Raw genomic sequence first — 19140 nt, 5'->3', positions numbered from 1 at the left:
CTTCCACGCCCCCAATCGGGAAGCGCAGCAAACAAAGCCCAAGCAGCCATAATCCACACCCCTCCCCATATTCAATCATAGATGTGGGCTTTTTTGCGATTCTACTACTGTTGCTGAAGGCCTGCTCCAACTTCACAACGCCGTCTCCTGCCACCTCCAAAACTGGAGCGCTGCTCCTCGTGTCCCACATCATCATTCCCGTCATTGCTCGTCGCGTCGATAGCATCGTCAACATGGACACCGCGGAGAATACGGTGCGTGCCCCGGTGTCTGGTGTCTCCGGGGGGGGCCGAAGCTTGCGCGACCCCGTCGCAGGAGCTCCGAGTGCGTGGACTTGCTGCGAACTAGGTAACTGACCTTCATATCGACAGCAACACCACTTCCGTTCCTCTGTCATGCGGCCGAGCAACCTGCCGCGACCGGGCGCCATCTCCTCTACCATCGGCCTTACCGAAATGAACGAATCTCAGCACAACGCGCGCGCGCACCAGTCCATGATACCGCCACCCGGGGCCAAGATGGGATCGCTCAACAGCGCCTTGAAGCGCGATGTCCCCAAGCCAGGTTGGTTCCTTCTTCCTGAGCGACGATGGGAATGGTGGCGGCTGCTGACTGCCCCTTCCACAGCTGAGCTGCCGGCCTCCAAGTATCAGAAGTCTATCATTGAAAGGAAGTCTCTCGCCCAGCAGGCAGGTGAATTCCCGACAAAGCCCTCGACGGCCGCGGCAGGTGCCTCCAGCATTGTCAGGTCGCGTTCCGTCAGGGGACAAACACTGGCCGAGGTAAGTTCCGTTGGATTCTTTCCACATCGCATCGCATCTCATCCCCAAACACCACGTCGGACCTATGGAGATGGTTTCCAAGCCGAACCCGCCCTTCAATACCGTGCCCTGGAACGACACCATGCGGATTGCCCTCTGTGTCGCGGGTCATATCTTCCGCACTTTGCGAATCATCCTGCGGTCGGCTTTCCGAAACATCCCTCCATCCATCCTCCAAAGGCTCCTCGTCGTCTTTTCGCTCCGCTATGACCATGATAGTTCAGACGAACCTGATGGAGGATGCGCCCTGGATCGAGCTTGCTGTCGCTGCCCAAGCCATCCATTGGCGTCTCATTCGACATATCTGCGCAGCGTTACGGGCAAGCTGCAAATATGGCTGGGGCTGCAACATGACAGCGACAGCGCATACAGGTGTATCCAGCTCCTTCTAGACGCCGAGGTGCGAGATGACGATCGGACTATTGACTGCGATGACGACACTGGCGACAGGGATGAGCTGCGTTGTGTACCGCCCAATGCTTGCTCATTATTGACCGTCTTTCGTGCATACGCTGACTCTCAGCAGCTCAAGGACCCAAACAACATTAGACCTCGAAACGTACCAACGACCTCACGATACAATACCGGCGGCAGCTTTTCCGCAAGTGTCGGCCCTAGGGGCCATGAGCGCTCGAAATCGTCCCTTGCTCATTCAAAGTCCGTACACGGGCAGCCTCGCACCCGAAACACGAATCAGCATGCGAGACCACGCACGGCATACGGTCATAGATCGGAGGAAGAATTCGATGGACCAATAGAACAACAGCACGGTACGGTCTTACATTCCCAGCAATTGAACTTTCCGCGACCCCCTGATTTTCAGCCTAGAAAAACCAGGCTTGCCAATACCACATCGCAAATGAATTCGCCGAGAGAAGTTTCTCTTAGCAGCCGGTTCGGTGCACTATCCATCAAGGACGACACCAGCACAACCTCCACACAAGATGAAGATCAAGTGGTTTTCAGTCGGGCGAACAGCGTCAGTTCCCTGTCGACGTCAATGAGCACCGCGCAAGTCACTATGCGTGCATCACAGAAGCCTTTCATGAGAGCGCCAGAACTGTCGCCGAAGAAGAGGCAGGCCAGTCACATGACCGATCCTGCCACGCCTTCGCCAGACTCTAAGCGAGCAAGAGCCGTGATGGAAAGACTCGGAGAAACAATCATGACGATCAAGGAGTCCAGATCGCCGGCTAGATCCCCTTCTCCCAGTAGACAGTACTTCTTAACAAAAGATTCTAACTTGACTCAATTTGTAGGCTGGGATGTTGAGGATAGGGTGGCGGGCATCGAGTCGCAGTTCAAGCAGGTCAAGGAGACGATGGATGTCATGCTATCTGACAAAGAGTTGATGGACGAGAGAGTGGAGATGTATAAGAAGAGAAGTGAGTTCGGACGAATCGACTCTAGGTAAAAGACGGGCTGACAAGGCACAGTATCGGAGCTCGAAACGGAACGAGAAAAGCTCGAGGACCGCAACGGCAACCTGCAAAATGAGATCGACAGCATGCGCGATCAGATGCAGAAGCTGACGATCGAATCGGAAACGGCAAAGCGGAACCAAAAGTATGAGCTCGAAGACGAGGCCCGAAAGCACCGTCATGAGCTCGATGAGCTGCGACGCGAGCTCAAAGACGAGACGCAGAGAACGGAAAAGAGCCACCGGGAGGCTTTGGATGCTCTCGAGCGCCACTTCAAGGCCGAGCTCGACGAGGAGCGCAACCAAAAGTCAAAGGAAATCCAGGATCTCCGCATGAGGCTCGGGCACGAGCAGCAAGACCTCCACGCCACCTTGGAGAAGAAGGACAGAGAAGCCGCCGACCTGAGGGCAGTGGTGGAAACGCTCAAGAGTGACCTGGACCGCGAACGAACGTTGAAGAAGGGCCTTGAGGCGAGCATCTCGGAGCTCGGCGCCTCCAACGTCACTCTAGAGGCCAAGATCAACTCTCTCAAATCACACGTCGAGTTCCTCGAGTCCGACAGCAAGGCGCAATCCGACTCGTTCGCCAACATGGAAGCGAGACTCCAGGAAGCACTCAAGGCGGCGGAGGTGGCCAGGGAGAAGCTCATCAAGGAAGAGATGGAACGCCGCGTTCTCTTTAACAAGTACCAAGAGCTCAAGGGTAACATCCGCGTCATGTGCAGAGTACGCCCTGTGCTGAGCGCGTCGGAAGGCACGCCTGCAAAGGTGACGTTCCCCGACGAAAAGACGTCGGCCGAGATTGCGCTGCAGACGCAGGAGGTCAACAGCTTTGGCGATGTTTCGACGAAGAACATCAACTTCGAGTTCGACCGTGTCTTTGACCCAACCGCGCAAAACCAAGACGTGTTTGATGAGATCTCCCAGCTCGTACAGAGCGCCCTCGACGGATATAACGTGTGCATCTTTTGCTACGGCCAGACAGGATCTGGTAAGACGCACACCATGTCTTCAGCGGACGGCATGATCCCTCGCGCAACGCACATGATCTATGACACGGTCACGAAGCTCAAGGAGAAGCAATGGACGTACAAGATGGAGGGCTCTTTCATCGAAGTGTACAACGAGGAGCTCAATGACCTGTTGACGCCCAACGGCCGCGAGTCGGACGGCGGCAAGGCGCGCAAGCTCGAGATCCGACACGACGACGTGCGCAAGCAGACTTCGGTCCTCAACTGCAAGACGGTCTCGCTGGACTCTGCCGACACGGTGGAGTTGATGCTTGCCGAGGCGCAGAACAACCGGTCGGTGGCATCAACCAAGGCCAACGAGCGGTCGTCGCGGTCGCACAGCGTCTTCATCCTGAAGCTGTCGGGGTTCAACTCTGCGACGGGAGAGCGATGCGAGGGCACGCTGAACCTGGTGGACCTGGCTGGTTCGGAGCGTCTCAAGCACTCGCAAGCCGAGGGCGCCAGGATGAAGGAGACACAGAACATCAACAAGTCTCTGTCGTGCCTCGGGGATGTGATTGAGGCGCTCGGCAAGAAGAGCGGGCACATCCCGTACCGCAATTCTAAACTGACGCACTTGCTGCAGTACTCGCTCGGGGGCAACAGCAAGACGCTCATGTTTGTGATGGTCAGCCCGTTGGAGGCTCACCTCAAGGAGACAGTGACGAGTTTGCGTTTTGCTACCAAGGTGAGTTTTTGCGGTGGCAACAACCAAGAGCCAGCGATTGTCTTGTCGGGGACACGATGCTGACGATGCGCAACAGGTTCATAATACCCATATCGGAACGGCCAAGGCTACGAAGAAGGCGTAGAAGCCGGCCGGCTGACGAAGGCGTTCTTGGATGACTAAAGTCGTTATGTTGACCGGCGTTGGGGTGTATCTATTGCGAGTATTGAAGAGGGGCCATTGTTGAAGTTGTATATCCTAGGAATACGTACAAGTACGATTTCGACATACCAATACACGCCCAAGGGCAGTTTATGCACAATATCAAAGACGGTGATGCGTGAACACTCTGTTCAAGTGAGGAAGATGTATATGCAGGATGAGATGTGTAGACTATTGGTGGCCACTGATGCAACCCTCTGAGCCACATGATGTTGCTAGCATTGCAGGATTAACCTTCTTTCCTGATACTATTTAGAGGAGACAACAGCAAGAGCACAATCTTAGGTGCATTTGGATGCTAGCGCGTAAGAATTGCCCGCTTACTTACTAAGAAACACCTTGCTAACCACCACTAGGAGCGGTGGAACCGCAACTTTCACTTTTATATCTCCTCTTAACATCCTCAGAATCCAACTTTAATTAGATCTCTATCACTTAACCTTCCTCTTGATAGTACAATAATACGCATATTGCAAGATGCTATGTCTACTTGGCACCCCTTTCCGGCATATCTGTAAAACATTCGATATCCCCGGTTTGAATAAGAACAATGAAGGCCGGCACGCACTGTTTCGTGGCCTTGGCTCCAGCCTGACTGGTGTAGTTCCTGCAACCGCCATCAAGTTCTATGTGTACGGTAACTGCAAACGGCTTGGGGCCTGGTACTTGCGATGCAATGAAGATAATCCCATCGTCCACGCACAAGCCGTTGTTGCCGCTGGCTTGGCGACCTCAACAGCAACAAACCCGATATGGCTCATGAAGACCAGGCTTCAACTGGACACAGCCCAGCGGGGCTTCACTCTACATTACCACTAGCGATACGCCAGACCATGTCTACACAATTAGTGGTGCCGAGCTCCTGTGCACCATTGTGCTTTGAGCCACCAGGGATTATGGTTTCGTACTGCCCCTCCTGACTGATCTAGAAGCGGCGCAACAGCGTTTGTTCTCTAGTTGTACAGTAGTGCAGTGCGGCTGAATAAAGGGCTATATTGTAACTCATCGCACATCCTAAGCAAAACGAGTGATGAATACATTTATCAAACAACTCAAGAAAGATGAAATGAGGGCTGAAAAGCTTGCCCACCAGATATCAGCCCCGAACTCGGTCAACCTAGTAGTGCGCCATCAAGCGAACTCTTGTCGCCGAGTGCGATGTTTCGCCACAACCAGGAGGTTATTAAACAAGAGCCCCAGACCAGAATATAGATTAAACTCGATAAGAATCCTACGGCCCGTAGCAATACAACTACTCCTGTTTGATATCTCATTCGTCTCCCTAATAACTTAGTTCCCACCAAAATGCGATTCTCGAGCTCTCTCATGACAAAGCTTAGTGCCGTTTTTGCGGCCTCTGCGCACTTCACAGCGGCAAAAACCACTGTTCTAACCCGGCCTCAGTCCCAAATTTACTTCTTCGCCCTGGAAGAACGTCAACCATGCCTAGACAACAGCACAACGAGCACCTGCCTAACAGATGTCGGTGCCTGTGGAGACGGAACCTGATGCTACCGCGGCCACCAATGCGGCGTCTTCCTCGGCCGGAAAGGGTGCTGCGTGGATATCAATGCGGGCTCGAAGAACATCGCGCCTGAGCAGTCGTGCTCCAGTAAACTGGACGTACTCGGCAACATGACGTGGACTCCAATAAGCGGGAACGTGTCGACAATATACCCGGCTTTCGCATTTTGTGCACCTCAACGTCGCTGCCCAGCTATCAGCTCATGGGGTCGTTTACCGGATCGGGCGCGCCGCTGCAAATGGGCCCCGACGGGCAAGTCTGTTGTCCGAATGTAATGGACTCTGTCGAGTATTTAGCAGAAAACGGGACAGCCATGCGGGCTCTCTGTGTAGCGCCTTTTGGCATGAACGTCCAAAGGCTTCTAAAGGGCGAGACCAAAAGCGATGGCGCAAGTATTTGTTCTATACGGCGAGAGAATTTGTTTCTATTATCACTTCTCCTAGCTGGATTATTTGGGCTTAATTTGACGTAGAACATACCTAAAGTAAGATTATATAGGTTAGAGGCATGCTTATCAATGCACTTATACTGTTGACTTAAAGTTTATTATTTGATGTTGTGACGAAATAGTTCTCTACGCTCGTTGGTCAGGCCTGGAAGACTCTTACTAGTCTGATCAGGTCTGTAAATCACTTTTGGGTTTTTTATAGTAAGAATCCCTCTCTGTATGTAGAAGGATTCTTACTACGCTTCTGTACCTAGTTTTCTTCTGCTCCTTATGCTGTATTTACTTCGTTTTAGTCAACGGCCTATATTATACGTTGGTTGCCAAATAGCCATAAGATAAGAACTAGTCAGCTACAGGTGTAGACCTTGTCTTCGGCCTGCAAGCCGAGTTGCGCGCTATCGCCAAGTTGTAAAGCAGCCCTAACAGGGACTCCAAGTTCTTGCACAATTTTGTGTCTGTCTAGTACAGGGCCATCAACTTGAACCGATTTAAATGGCATGGACAATCTTTTCCGTAACCACGAAGGCATCTCTAAATCGCTATTACTGTTCATGGTATGTGCCCCCCCCCCACTATTTGAGTGGTAGCAGTTCAATCGCTGGGACGGGAGGTCAACAAGGGTCTGCAATTCTTGGCATGCAGTTACGAGAGAAGCTCGACGACGTTGGAATCGGACCCGAAGGCGATGTAGTGGAGTGGTTTGCCAAGCTATTTGAAGACTGCTTCAGCAGGCTGATGGCGGTATGGCAAGATCGAGAAGACATCGTTCTGGGATTATCATAGCAAGGCATTGAGAATCGACTGCAGTGCGATTGAGGTATGTATGTCTGTGTCCCAAAAGTTGCTGTGGTCTAAGGAGACACGCGGCCAAGTATACATATGGCAAAGGCTGGCAAAGGCACTCTCGTCCTCTTCTCTCCCCACTGTGGGCATGTAGGCTGCTAGGACAAAGTTCTTGTTACAGGCGACTACCTATATACCTAGCTATGTAGGTAAGCTTCTAAGCTGCCCTAGCCGCCCGGGATCTGTGCTACCCCGCCTCATCCCCCCACCAACACCACCAACAGCTTTCTTTCATCTTCACATCGCATATTTCATCCCCCTGCGTCTTTGGCTGTTGGCCAGATGTGCGACCGGACCAACACGAACCAACTTACGAGTCTCGGAAGAGCAACACGGCAGAGGCCGCCCGTCCCCTCCTTTTTTCTGTTACGCCCTGCTGCCTGAGACATCGCTTCTGGCATTCGTTCGACCATCCTTTTGTATCTCTTTCCCGCATTCTTTCTTTAACGTTGATGCAGTCACTAGTTTCTGTTCCAAGAACCGATCCCTCATTTCGCCCAGCCCGACAACCTCCCCGACGCTAACCCCAGACCCAAACCGCGATCTCCAATTGACGAGATCAAGCCACAGTCGTTACAGCCTCTTGCTTTTTCCGTCCCAGCATCTCCTCCGAACGCCCCTCCGAACGCCCCTCCTCCCGCGCAATCCATACGTCCGAACCAACAAGGATGATCAACTCGAAGAAGGGCTTGGGCGACTCCATTTGGGCTTCCAGAGGCAAAGCCCAACACTCCAATAGCTCGTCCGCCTCTGTATACCGATCACGGACATATCAGGATACGTCCTCGGTCATTACCCCCGCGGCACCGCGGCCTCCGTCGCCAGCCAAGAGCGCCAGCTCCTTCCGCCCCGCGGCGAACGCAAGCACGCCCTCCTCAGCGCCCGCCGACGGCGCTAAGAAGAACACTGCCGCCACCCACGACGGGCTGACGGCGCAGCAGGAGTTTAGGCGGTACATACAGATCGTGCGCCGGCTCAAGTGGAAGCTCCCGTACCTGAGCCACGGGTACCACCACGCAATAGCACGGCCTGGGGACCCGTTGTACGGGGGCGAGACGGACGCCGAGGAGGCGGAGCTCATGTTCAAGCTCGACTTTTACGAGTACTACATGCTGCTGGAGCGAGCGCTGGTGCACCTGATGGGCGTGTTTGGGATCACGGTATCGCGAGACGGCTGGGTGACTACGTCGGCGGCGCCGCGGCGGGCTGATGGCGGTTTCGCGCAGCAGGCAACGCACACGTACCACCAGAACGTGATCGCGGCGCTGGAGAGGGAGGACAATCCGCTCCACGAGGCGCTGGGGACGGGCGAGGTGCTGTTCCACCTGTCGAGGGCCAAGGAGCTGAGGAACCGGTGGAAGTACGCCGAGGAGGGGGCCAGGGCCAGGGCGAACGGCGAGGCGGGGCGGGAAAGGGCCGGGACGGCGCCGCTGGAAAGCTACGACTTGGACAAGATTTTTAGGCACGTCTTTGCCGGGTTCGATGCTGGATACGCGGTTGCTGAGAGGCGGGTCGCTGAGGAGGCGGCCATCAGTGGAGGAGGGGGGGCGGGAGCGGGAGCGGGAGCGGGGGGTGGCGCCGAAGAGATGGAGGAGGACGAGTATGACTTCATGGTCGAGGCCATGGACTGGGAGGCTGTTTAGTGAGCTTTCTTGTTCGGCCCGGCGAGGTTGCGGGCTTCGTAGGACATGCGACGGGCTGCTGACACGAGAAGAGACCAAGGTTGGACTTTATGTGCTAGAATCCTGGAAGGAAAAGACGCGATGGCTTGGGATTAGACAGGGTCCCCAAAAGAGAGAGAGAGAGGATCAGAGTGGCGTAGCTTGCATTGTTAGACGATACCCCTTTCCCCTCCCCCCCCGTAGCTTGCTAGATGTATACATTCTGGGCGGTTTGGTCGCTTCATGGCCTCGCGTGCCCACATGGCGGTGTTGAGCCGCCCTGACAGGAGACGATAGCACCGCGACGCGAATGACAGAAAGTTGGGTGAGTTTATATTCTGGTCTAGTAAAGCAGAGCGGGACAGCTAGGCAGAGTCCTGGGCTGCCACCTTGTTTTGTCTGTGGCCCGGGTTAGTGTAAGTGCCGCGACTCGATGGTGCTGTATCTTCTCCGCGCGCGGGGGAAGCATAGGGGATATGATTTTTCGTCTCATGGCCATCGCCCGAACGCACGGGATCCCTCATGTTGGGAATTTTTGTCTTTGGGACGGACGGCGTTCTGCTACCGGCTGGCCGGCACGAGTTTCTATCATGATCGCCGCAACGAGGAAAGGGCGGCGGGGTGGGGATAAGCCGAGATGGCGATTCAGGCCACCGGAATCTCTGAGAGCGTCGGCCATCTGAGAATCTCCCTCCTTCCCTCTCCCGGACACTTACTAGAGCCGTTTTCCTATCCCAGACTCGGCCGAAAATGAAAATGCAATGCACCCGGGCAGCTCTCTGTCCGTCTCTCTCTCCCTTGTGCCAACAAGGGCCCCTTGTCTCGGCCACACACATGGGGGACACAAGGGGTCCCGGTACGCCGTCGTTGAAGTTTGTGGTATGCGGCATGCAGTGTGCAGACTCGGCACTCGTATCAGAAAAGCATAAAAGGACGATGGTTTTACAAACAGCAATTGTATATTGTCGTGTGCTTGGCATATGAGCACAATGCCCCTCTCCCAAACAAGTGTCCAAAGCCGAATTGTATCTCCCCAACCTCGGGCCAACGGTCCGCCCAAAAAGAGCAGAGCGAACACCACACGATAAAAGATATACACTGAACTATATCTGAAGGGAGGGACGGTTTGCTTTTTGTTGATAGTGGCCTACCTATGTACTTTGTACCTATGCATTGGGGAAGTCAAACAGCAGGTGCTGGTGAAGATGCTGTGGGAAGGAACAGGCAATCGGACCCCATAAATGGGCACCTTCCGGCACAATACGAGAGAAGAGCGGGGGGTCTTCCCTCGTGCAACATCACTTCTCCAGTCCAAATACACCATCTTCTGCTCTCATGCGATGGAACCTATCGCCCATACTACCGGACTCTGGCTGCCGTCGTCTTGGAAAGCAGAAAGCCTCCAGGATACTACCCCGTCTAACCCCTGGACCTCCCCCTCCTCTCCAATGGCAACCTTGGACGCGGAAAGTTTAGTGCTCGGCCACCCCAACTGCCGCGCACCGTCTCCTGGTCTAAACGGCTGATCTGCGTGGGCCCCCATCACCCTCGCCCGCCTTCGCTTGGGGGGGACCTCGGGACCCTGGGAAACGCAAAGATGGGATCAGAGGGAAGCGGACGCGAACCAATCGGATCGAGGCCGTTCGTATTCGCGAGCCTCTCATTCCTCGGCACCAATACCCAAGGACAGTTTGGAGGGTTAAGCGAAGGGAGGAGGGAGGCAAAGAGACGGAATCTACGAACTACTATGACATGTCCCACGTTGGGTACCAGCTCGTTGTCCATCGACCAGCTTCTTGGTGGTCCTGTCGTGATGGATCCCTGTTCCAGCCTAAACAACACTCGGATCGAAAGGCACCCTCTTCACCCGTGCTTTGAAGTCGCTGCCGCCAACCGGGATGTCCATTCCAACCTACCTTTCCTTTAAGGCTCTTTACGCTGCCAGCTTGCCCCCTCTCCTCCTCCTCCTCCTCGCTGCTTTTGCCACATACGTTTCGAATCCGTCGGGCCCTCTCCTCAGATCGCGGCGCTAGGGGTTGGATAACCAGATCTGTTTCGTTTACGAATACAAATTATAATATTATACGCGTCGCCGTCTTTCCCATTCTCGAGCTTCCTCGCCTTGCTCTCCTTCTTCTTGTACTCTAGTGTAGTTCGCCCCCACCCTTCATCTCGGGATTCCGTCTCATCTCGCATCGAGTCTCCAGCTCATTGGAACCTCCTACCCCTCTTCAATCGACCCGCGACGGGGGAAAAATACGAAACGAGACCACCAAAAGCCCCCGAACTGTGTCCGCTTAATTGAAGAAACGGGGGAAAAAATTCACCATGTCTGTCGCCGCGGTAGCTTCCGCGGCCCTGCGCCCGCACGACTGGCCGATGGGCGTCTGGGTCCTCCTCCTGACGGGGTTGGCCTACGCTGTCGGCGCCCTCGTCCACCGGCCCTCGTTCCCGAAAAGCGCTCCGAAGCTATTCAAGAGCCACCCCGTCGTCGGCTCGCCGCGCTTCTTCTCGAATCGCGGCAACTTCATGACCGAGGGCCGCCGCCTCGCCAAATCGGGCAACTGGAGCTTCTACTTTGGGAAGATGAGAATCGTCGGCCTCAGCGGCGTCGAAGGCCGGCGACTCTTTTTCGAGAGCCGGGAGCTGGATTTCACAAAGGGGTGAGTCCGCTCTTTTCTCTAGAGACTCTTTGTTTCTTTTCTTTTTCTTTCAATAAGTGCACATGGGACGATTTGCACGTCATTGGCTCTTGTGACTGAAGGGGGCGGAGGCGTGACATGAAGAAATTGTCGGGGACTTACACAGCCACAGGTACGGCGCCCTCCTCAACGCCACCCCGCAAATCAACTTGTCGAGCGGCGAGCGGTCCTCGGATGACAGCTTCGACGTCAAGTTCAACCGGAACCTCGTCCGGCTCCTGCGCAAGGACGTATTGTCGGAACGCCTGCACATCCTCGTGTCGGACGCGCGGGGCACGATGGACGACCTTGCGGCGCGCATCGGCCCGTCGTCCGAGTTCGGCACGAGCGACCCCTTCGAGGACATGTACCGCCTCGTGTTCCAGCTAACCGTGCGCATGGTAGGCTGCGACGAGGTAGCCGAGGATCCGGTCCTCCTGCTGCGGATGCTGCGCATTTTCGAGGGCATCGATAGCGCGGCGACGGCGACCAAGATCATGTTTCCCTGGATGCCGACCGTGGGCCAAATGCGGCGCGTCATCAGCGGCGGCAGGATGTACCGGATCCTCGAGGGGATCATCCGAGAGCGCAAGGCGCGCGGGGTGCCGGGCAACGACGCACTGCAGTTCCTCATGGACAACGGCGACAGCACCATCGAGATGGTGGCCTTCCTCGTCGGCGCGCTGTTCGCGGGCCTCATCAACACGGGCATCGACGCGGCGTACCTGCTGTGCTTCATCGCCGGGGACGCGCACTGGTACGGCGAGTTCCAGCGCGAGGTTGACGGGGTGATTTCGCGGCGGCGGCGGTCCGCGGAGCAGACGGCCGACGAGATCCTGGCGGGCATGACCATGGACGAGTGGGAGGCCGAGTTTCCGCTCATCGACCTCGGGCTCAAGGAGGTGATCCGGCACACCCTCACGGGCTGCGGGTTCCGCTACAACAACAGCGGCAGGGACCTGCCGATTGGCAAAACGGGCGAGGTGGTGCCGCGAGAAGCGTACGTCGTCTACCAGTTCGACTCGACGCACATGGACCCCGAATTCTTCACGGACCCGTCGCGGTGGGACCCGGGGAGATACCTCCCCGGCCGGGAAGAGGACAAGAAGGACCCGCACGCCTTCATCGGGTGGGGTACCGGCCGGCACCCATGTCTGGGCATGAGGGTGAGTCTACCTCTCTGTCTTGTCTTCTCTGTCTTTTCCTCCTCTTCTTCTTCTTCTTCTTGTCTGCCATGTGATGCATTGCTGACACCACCCGGTGGGGGGGGATACACAGTTCGCCAAGCTGGAGATGGCCGTCACGACCGCCATGTTCCTCGCTCGATTCGATTTCTACCTCGCCGATGCCAATGGCAACAAGATGGACAAGGTGCCCGAGAGCTCGATAGACAGGAACAAGCACTCGGCGGCGAAGCCTAGGGAGAAGATGTTTCTCAAGTTCAAGCCCCGGACGTGAGGTAGAAGTGCAAGGCGACGGGCGACGGTTGACGGAGGGGGTTTGTGTTTCCGGCGAGAAAAGTAAATTACATTGTGGGCAGACCTTATGGACTAGATTGCACCTGTCTCTCTCTCCTTTTTTTTTTCTTTTTTTTCTTTCCGAATTGCGGCGATGAATGTCCAATAACGACTTTACTTCTGGCTGTCTGGATATTTCGGTAGACGAAATGATACGAATTTGACCTGGTGCGTATTCCGAAGCCCGTCCCGCTGTTGGCCCTCGCAATGTTTATCTGGGAATCACACGCCGTTTGGATGTCGATGATGTTCTTGATGGGTTCGGCGCTGTATAGCTAAGAGGTTTCTTTGCGGATGCGCGATCGGCGAAGAAAAAGATTGGCGAATGCAACGCCGACTCGGGACGGAGCACGACTCATTGGTAGAAGCAGCCCGAACCTAGGGGGATCTTCGCCCCCCCCCCCGAAAAGCTTGATGACTGCCGAACGCCGAAGCGGAATTCCCCATATCTCTCGCCTGTACCAGAACAAGGTGGGTGGTGGGGGGTCACTGTAAAGTGCATTGGTGGGAGGGCCTCCATCTCACCCGCTCTCTCGACCCACTCAACTATTGGGAACTAGAACTTACTTGCCCCCCTGGTTGCTGTTTTAACTGACAACATCTCCACTCGCGGTTCATCATCTTTCTCTCGAGGGCGACTCTAGGCACGTATCACGTTGCTGCGAGACCTGTTCATTCCTTCTCCTCCGCGGTGGTTGGTCGGATCGGCGACCCCACATCCTCGTTCAGCTCTCTCCCCGTTCCTGTGCGTCAGCAAGGATCTCTCGTTTGCGAGAATATCTCACTCGGTCCCGCGATCCCACCATCTTGCGCACATACAGACAACCCCCCGGGAGTTTTCTCATCGACGACCGCATTTTTTACCTGACTCAACGACAGCCTGAACCTTAAGCCTCGGGACACCAGCAGCAGCAGCAGCAGCAGCAGCCATGCTGTACCACCCGGCGCCAAAAGAATGCGAGCTCGTTCAGCCCGCCTCGCCGCGGGGCGGAACGCTGATGCCGCTCTTCCTCGTCCACGACGGCGGCGGCACGACGTTCGCATACCACTGTCTAGGCCCCCTCGACCGCGCCGTCTTCGGCATCGCCAACCCGCGCTTCCACTCGGGCGTGCCCTGGGACGGCGGCCTGCCCGAGATGGCCGCGACGTACCTGCGGATGATCCGGGCTACCGTGACGAAGGGCCGGGACTACCCCGCGCAGGCGCCGCGGTCGCCGCCGCCCGCGGGCAGAGGCGGCGACGGCAAGCCCCGCAGAAGGATTCTGCTGGGGGGCTGGAGCCTCGGCGGGATGCTCTCGCTGGAGATTGCGCGGCAGCTCGGCGACGAGGACGAGGACATTGAGATCGCCGGGCTGGTCATCGTCGACAGCGTGTACCCCGTGTGGCCCGAGGGGCTGCAGATCAAGATCGGGCGCCTCGTTGAGGGGCCGGAGCCCGAGACGAAGAACCTGCGGCTAGCACGACGGGCAATGGGGATGGCGGGCGGGATGGTGCGGGCGTGGAAGATTCCCCGGTGCGGGGCGGCGGCGGCGGCGGCTGTGACGGTGCCCAGGATAGCGGGCGGCGGGAATGTCAGCGACAACAAGCCGAACAGGGACGTCGATGGCCGGGACAACCACGACGACGACGACGGCCACGGGGGCATGGAAACGGGCTTTTACGGTAGCAAGCGCGAGAAGGAGACGGCGGAGGTGGTGTGGGAGAGGCCGCCGCGGGCGGTTTTGGTCAAGGCCAAGGCGTGCGTGCCGTCGTCGACGGCCGGCGTCATCAGCCCGGTGGACGTGTACCGTGAGGACGACAAACTGGGGTGGGACGGGTACTGCCCCGGCTTCGTCGAGAAGGTGCTGATGACGGAGGGGCACCACTTTGACATGTTCGACTGGGGCCACATTGACGGGATCACGGAGAAGATATTCGAGGCTTGCAGGATCTTGGAGAGAGCTGATTGAGGGGGGAAGGGGGGGGGGGTTCTACAAGGGCGTAGATAGGTGGAGGGTGGCAGGATTTGCGGCGTAATGCGACGATGAGGAACTTGGCATTTGGGATTAGATTTGACGCTTTCCGATAGACGGAATACGCGATGAATAATACACAATAGACACACAAGGTGTGCAATACACCAGGCATTCGTTCATCCCCTTCCAAGGGGTTTGTTTACGTCCCCCAAGGATCACAACTCGCAACTACACGACACGGCTCGACAAGTGCCACGGCCACGGCTGTAGCCATACACACCGCCGCCAAGCAGTGACGCCAAGAAAGAAAGAAAGAAAGAATATCTATATCTATCTAATTTGCGATGAGCGCAAAAAAAGGGAAAGAGAGCTGCAACCGCCGGGGTTCGAACCCAGGTCCCCAGCTGGTTCCCTGAATGGGAGGCTGGAATGCTAAACCACTGCACCACGGTTGCCCTTTTGTGGTTTCGTACTGAGAGTTGTTGGAGGCGACGGCGAAGGGACTGAACAAGGGAAGGAGAGAAGGGGAAAGGGCGGTCGTTTGCTTGTTGTAGAGTGAGGCAGGAAGTTGCGGCACAGGTGCAGGTGCAGGTGCAGGTCGCTCCTTCCTGTTTGCTTTCTCTTCCCGGACAACCCCCGCCCTGCCCCCACTACGCCGGCAGGCGCCCGAGACCCACTCGGAGCTCGCCCTCCCATTCGCGCGCCGTCTCCCTCCGGCCTGCTCCCGGGCGGCTCGGCAACGGAAGGCTGCAGAGCGGGCCCCGGTTTGTTTGCTTTAGAGACGGGTCTCGGCGAGCTCGACTGCACCTGGTGGCCGTCGACCTGCTCTCCCCCCCCCACTAACCCTGGCCGTTCTTCCTCGGGAGGAAGGAAAACAGTACTCCCAGCTCTGATATGCCGTGACTGGCCCGCACTCAGCCCTTAGCTCGACGCCTCCGCAGGCAAGACAACCCTCTCCTTTTCCACAACAACGACGACAGGTGTACCCCCGCCGCTGCCGCCGCCGCCGCCTGCCCTCCTCACCCACGCGTCCAGCGGCGTCGTCAGCACCGTGCGGGCCGCCCCGAACGCGTGCGCCGTGACGTACGCCGTCAGCAGCCCGCACGCCGCCCAGAGCGCCGCAAAGATCTGGAAGACGATCCACGGGTTCCCTTTGAGGTAGTCCCCGATCCCCACCATGCCCGCCCGTTCCTCGAACTGCGCCAGCGCCGTCGTCATGTTCTGGCGCGCGCCCCCGGTGTCGGCGTCATCGGCGTTGTCGAAGAGCGCCCCCCCACGTCCGCCTGTCGTCTCACCGTCGCCGCTACCACTGTTGCCACCCTTACCCGCGTCGTCGAGCGTGGCGGCGAAGGCCATGAAGCCGCCCATGAGCACGACGAGGAAGAGCGCGAAGAAGATGCGCGCGAGGTGCAGGAGCCACGACACGGAGAAGAGGAGGAGGACAAGCGCGCCGTGCGGGGAGCCGTGGTCCGCCGTCGCGAGCCAGGTTGCGAGGTTTCCGCTGCCGCTGCCGCTGCCGCTGCTGACCGGCGGTCGGGCTCCGGGTCCGGGGGTCTGTCTAGTGGTGACGACGCCGGCGTTGGGCGGCGGCGGCGACGCGGCGACGACGAGCTTCGCGACGAGGAACGTCAGCAGGGACGGCAGGGCGATGAGCTGGAGGAGGCTCGCGTTCGCGTCGACGGCCGTGAGGCCGACGCCCACCAGCACGATGAGGCTCCAGGCGCCGAGGATGGAGACGGCGAGGACGGTGTAGACGCCCGATACGGCCTGGCGGAAGATGCTGGCCATGGTCGAGCCGGGGGTGTCCGGACGGATCTGCACGATCCCGAGTTCCTACAACAGGCGGCTCTGGTCTGGACGGCAGGACTTTCCGTATGTCAATCAGAAATTGTCGTTGAGCTCTCTCACCGACTCCGTCGCATGCCGAGCCCCGGAAATTCGATCGGTTTGTTCAAGCTGGTAAGCTTACTTCGTGCTGCGCACGAAATAAGACGGGCAGCGGAGATGGGGGGTGGGAAAGGGGGGGTCCATCGGCTATGTTGCAGGGATACAATCTTCAATGCCTAAAGAGGATTAGCGGGGGGTGGATGTGGGTAAGGCAGGCCCAACTCTGTCGTGACCACCTCGCAAGCCTTTGGATGCATGCCTGATGGTAGAAGATCCTCAAGAATGCCAGGTTTCCACAACCGCACATTCGACTCGGTGAGAGCATTTCTGGCATGATACCAATGGTTTTTCAGGCCATCGTCGCGGAAAAAACGCTTTCTTTATGAACTATCCTCAAGTGCGAAGAAACGGAAATCTTGGCCGCAGTGTATTCTGGGAAATGTCTGAGTCTAACAAGGAACCTTTGCGAAGTGAGTCTCATGCGCTCTCGTCTGGAACCTGGGCCACCGGTGCCCTCGGCCTCTCAACGGGCGCCCTGCTATTATCTTATCAGATCTGCCCCTGCCATGAAACCTTTACATGATCCGTCGTCAACCGAGAAAGGCCGGTCGGGTGGGTTGCTGCGACAGGGCCAGCACTCATCCCAAGAGAGTAGTGATGTTTGGCGTCCCGTTTCGATAGAGATATTCGCCTTTGTGCGTCACACGTCTCGCCCGCTATTTGAAAGTGGTTATGACTTGCGCCCCTGAACATTGTCGTTTTGGCCTTATGTGCCGCTGGAGGGTGCATGGAGAACATGGATTTACGCACCATTGCATGTGTTTTTAAAAGAAGCTTCTCTATAAAAAAGTTTTCTCGGTTCAGTCCAGGTATACGGGACTAGCAGTCTCCGTCGCTGTCACCCGTCGTGTTGCTGCACCAGGACCTAGCCCGTTGACAGCTCAGCTCCACCCAGATCGTGACCAGAGTTGCCCGCTACGAGCTATCCTCTCGTTCAGAAAGCGGCAGCTAAGAGTCAAACCGGAACCTTGGTGAAAAGAAACATCAATGAATTACGGTTAAGGTCGACTCCGATACCAGTACAAAGATGAGGCGCCGTCAAGGAGACCCAGCCCATCACGGCAGCCTGCGCATGGTGGGCGCTCACCGCCCAATGCATTCTGTAAATTCACAGAGGAAGTGTCTTGTCTGCAAGATGCCAAGGGCACGACTGGGTTCGCAATTCATGTGTATGGTGGCGCTTGACCCAGTTGTTCAAGCTCAATTGCTTCAACCGCCTGTTCGCCCAGTTGCAACTGCTGTGAACGTAGTGGCGTGATGCTTGGTGTGAGCTCAACAGGTGATGGGATAGTATTACGCCCAGTCGTCATCTTCCCAGCTGTTCCTTGTCTTCGGCCTTGCCACAGCAACTTGTGTGGTATTGAGATCCCAGACCAACAATCCCGTCAGTGCCAGACTGAAAAAGCACATGACAACTATCAAGATGCGGCTGACCCTTTCGCCCACACACTGCAGCCCAAGGCTAAGTGTCCCAAGTTCCTTGATGTGATGAGGAATCTCGCGCGCCCATTCCTCCAGGCTGAAATATCCCTTGCCATATGAAGCGGGACGTGGAGGTGAGATGTATTCAGGGTCGATGTGGGCGCTGCGGCCGTGCTTCACCAATACGTTGATCGGGGAAACTGTCGCCAAAAGCGCATTAGCACCCAGAATGATGATGAGTGCGGCTCGTTGACCATGGTACAACTAATACATACTAGGGTCAATAAGCTCGACTCTCGCCACCCATACAGATAAGTCGTAAGTAACATACCTGCCACGCACGTCCTCTGCTAAAGAAACTGGCTATCAGTCAGGTTATCGCTAGTCCTATTACCAGGCCAAAGCTTCCGGCAATAATAAGCGGCGCGCGTACGACAGGCATGAGGTACTGGGAGTATTCGTCGAACCAACTGAATCGCTCGTAGCTGGGGGTTGTTATTCCTCTCATGACCGTGTCTCCGTTAGTATCCTCCATGTACGAGGTGAAGGCCGTCATCTTGAAAGCAAGACACAGAATTGAGCTCAACAAAATGGTGATGCTAGCCGTCAGGGCCAGGATGGCCGGTAGTTTCTGAGGGATGCTCATTCTGATGCAGCTGTGTCGGTTGGGTATTGTCAGTTTTTAGTCGTCCAGGGCTTCGCTGTAGAGCTAGGGACTATGGATATAGCTGAAAACGGCAAGTAATGGGGCACGCAAATAGCTTTCTTAAAAGAAAAAAGAACTTGAACCTTATCATGTCATGCTTTCCAAGTTCGATGACGATGCTGTCTGCATCTCGGCCGTTATGGTGTCTAACGGCAAGATTTCTGGCGCCTTCTATGGCGACGCAGGGTATAAGTGCGGGCAGTCCTGGTTTGCGAGTGATAACCGGATCGGCTCCGGGTTTGAAACGCCGCGCTGCGTCTGGCTGGACGCCAACCACGACAATAAAATCAACGCG

The 19140-nt window shown here is 56.5% G+C and overlaps 10 protein-coding genes and 1 non-coding gene across 11 annotated transcripts; 5 read left to right on the top strand and 6 right to left on the bottom strand.

The window, feature by feature from the left end:
- Positions 1-710: 710 nt before the first annotated feature.
- Positions 711-1204, bottom strand: LY79DRAFT_567373 (uncharacterized protein). The gene has a single exon (XM_060558889.1). The coding sequence runs from the start codon at positions 1033-1035 to the stop codon at positions 760-762; it is 276 nt and encodes a 91-aa protein (XP_060409485.1). The 5' UTR covers positions 1036-1204; the 3' UTR covers positions 711-759.
- Positions 1205-1680: 476 nt separating this feature from the next.
- Positions 1681-4063, top strand: LY79DRAFT_524899 (kinesin; the record flags this gene model as incomplete). The annotated part of the gene is made up of 3 exons (XM_060555677.1): positions 1681-2206; positions 2252-3939; positions 4016-4063. 3 exons carry the CDS (start codon positions 1681-1683, stop codon positions 4061-4063), a joined length of 2262 nt encoding a protein of 753 aa, XP_060409484.1.
- A 554-nt stretch (positions 4064-4617) lies between these two features.
- LY79DRAFT_524887 (mitochondrial carrier domain-containing protein) lies at positions 4618-4959 on the top strand (the record flags this gene model as incomplete). Its single annotated transcript, XM_060555676.1, has 1 exon — positions 4618-4959. One exon carries the CDS (start codon positions 4618-4620, stop codon positions 4957-4959), a length of 342 nt encoding a protein of 113 aa, XP_060409483.1.
- Positions 4960-5613: 654 nt separating this feature from the next.
- Positions 5614-5980, bottom strand: LY79DRAFT_524876 (uncharacterized protein; the record flags this gene model as incomplete). The annotated part of the gene is made up of 2 exons (XM_060555674.1): positions 5614-5757; positions 5882-5980. 2 exons carry the CDS (start codon positions 5978-5980, stop codon positions 5614-5616), a joined length of 243 nt encoding a protein of 80 aa, XP_060409482.1.
- Positions 5981-7624: 1644 nt separating this feature from the next.
- LY79DRAFT_524805 (uncharacterized protein) lies at positions 7625-8599 on the top strand (the record flags this gene model as incomplete). Its single annotated transcript, XM_060555663.1, has 1 exon — positions 7625-8599. One exon carries the CDS (start codon positions 7625-7627, stop codon positions 8597-8599), a length of 975 nt encoding a protein of 324 aa, XP_060409481.1.
- Positions 8600-8790: 191 nt separating this feature from the next.
- On the bottom strand, positions 8791-9680 carry LY79DRAFT_395237 (uncharacterized protein). Its single transcript, XM_060552964.1, has one exon. It carries the CDS (start codon positions 9595-9597, stop codon positions 8983-8985), a length of 615 nt encoding a protein of 204 aa, XP_060409480.1. The 5' UTR covers positions 9598-9680; the 3' UTR covers positions 8791-8982.
- A 1265-nt stretch (positions 9681-10945) lies between these two features.
- LY79DRAFT_696625 (cytochrome P450 6A1) lies at positions 10946-12923 on the top strand (the record flags this gene model as incomplete). The annotated part of the gene is made up of 3 exons (XM_060564835.1): positions 10946-11280; positions 11432-12464; positions 12577-12923. 3 exons carry the CDS (start codon positions 10946-10948, stop codon positions 12754-12756), a joined length of 1548 nt encoding a protein of 515 aa, XP_060409479.1. The 3' UTR covers positions 12757-12923.
- Positions 12924-13577: 654 nt separating this feature from the next.
- Positions 13578-14807, top strand: LY79DRAFT_395183 (thioesterase domain-containing protein). The gene has a single exon (XM_060552963.1). The coding sequence runs from the start codon at positions 13745-13747 to the stop codon at positions 14762-14764; it is 1020 nt and encodes a 339-aa protein (XP_060409478.1). The 5' UTR covers positions 13578-13744; the 3' UTR covers positions 14765-14807.
- Positions 14808-15141: 334 nt separating this feature from the next.
- Positions 15142-15225, bottom strand: LY79DRAFT_t236. The gene has a single exon. It is a non-coding gene; the product is annotated as a tRNA-Gly (tRNA).
- Positions 15226-15787: 562 nt separating this feature from the next.
- On the bottom strand, positions 15788-16558 carry LY79DRAFT_490933 (uncharacterized protein; the record flags this gene model as incomplete). The annotated part of the gene is made up of 1 exon (XM_060553318.1): positions 15788-16558. A coding segment is annotated over one exon (771 nt), but the record flags the coding sequence as incomplete, so codon positions are not given.
- Positions 16559-18010: 1452 nt separating this feature from the next.
- LY79DRAFT_583316 (uncharacterized protein) lies at positions 18011-18785 on the bottom strand (the record flags this gene model as incomplete). The annotated part of the gene is made up of 2 exons (XM_060560316.1): positions 18011-18403; positions 18534-18785. 2 exons carry the CDS (start codon positions 18783-18785, stop codon positions 18011-18013), a joined length of 645 nt encoding a protein of 214 aa, XP_060409476.1.
- Between the last annotated feature and the right edge of the window lie 355 nt (positions 18786-19140).

Source organism: Colletotrichum navitas (genome assembly GCF_030913465.1).
Source record: "Colletotrichum navitas strain CBS 125086 chromosome Unknown LY79scaffold_83, whole genome shotgun sequence".
In the NCBI taxonomy this organism is placed as follows: domain Eukaryota; kingdom Fungi; phylum Ascomycota; class Sordariomycetes; order Glomerellales; family Glomerellaceae; genus Colletotrichum; species Colletotrichum navitas.
Note: the sequence above shows the minus strand (reverse complement) of the source record. Positions and strands in the feature narration are given on the sequence as shown.

Coding starts and splice junctions, on each gene's coding strand:
- LY79DRAFT_567373 (XM_060558889.1), bottom strand. CDS start 1,035: ATGGTCATAGCGGAGCGAAAAGACGACGAGGAGCCTTTGGAGGATGGA.
- LY79DRAFT_395237 (XM_060552964.1), bottom strand. CDS start 9,597: ATGCCAAGCACACGACAATATACAATTGCTGTTTGTAAAACCATCGTC.
- LY79DRAFT_395183 (XM_060552963.1), top strand. CDS start 13,745: ATGCTGTACCACCCGGCGCCAAAAGAATGCGAGCTCGTTCAGCCCGCC.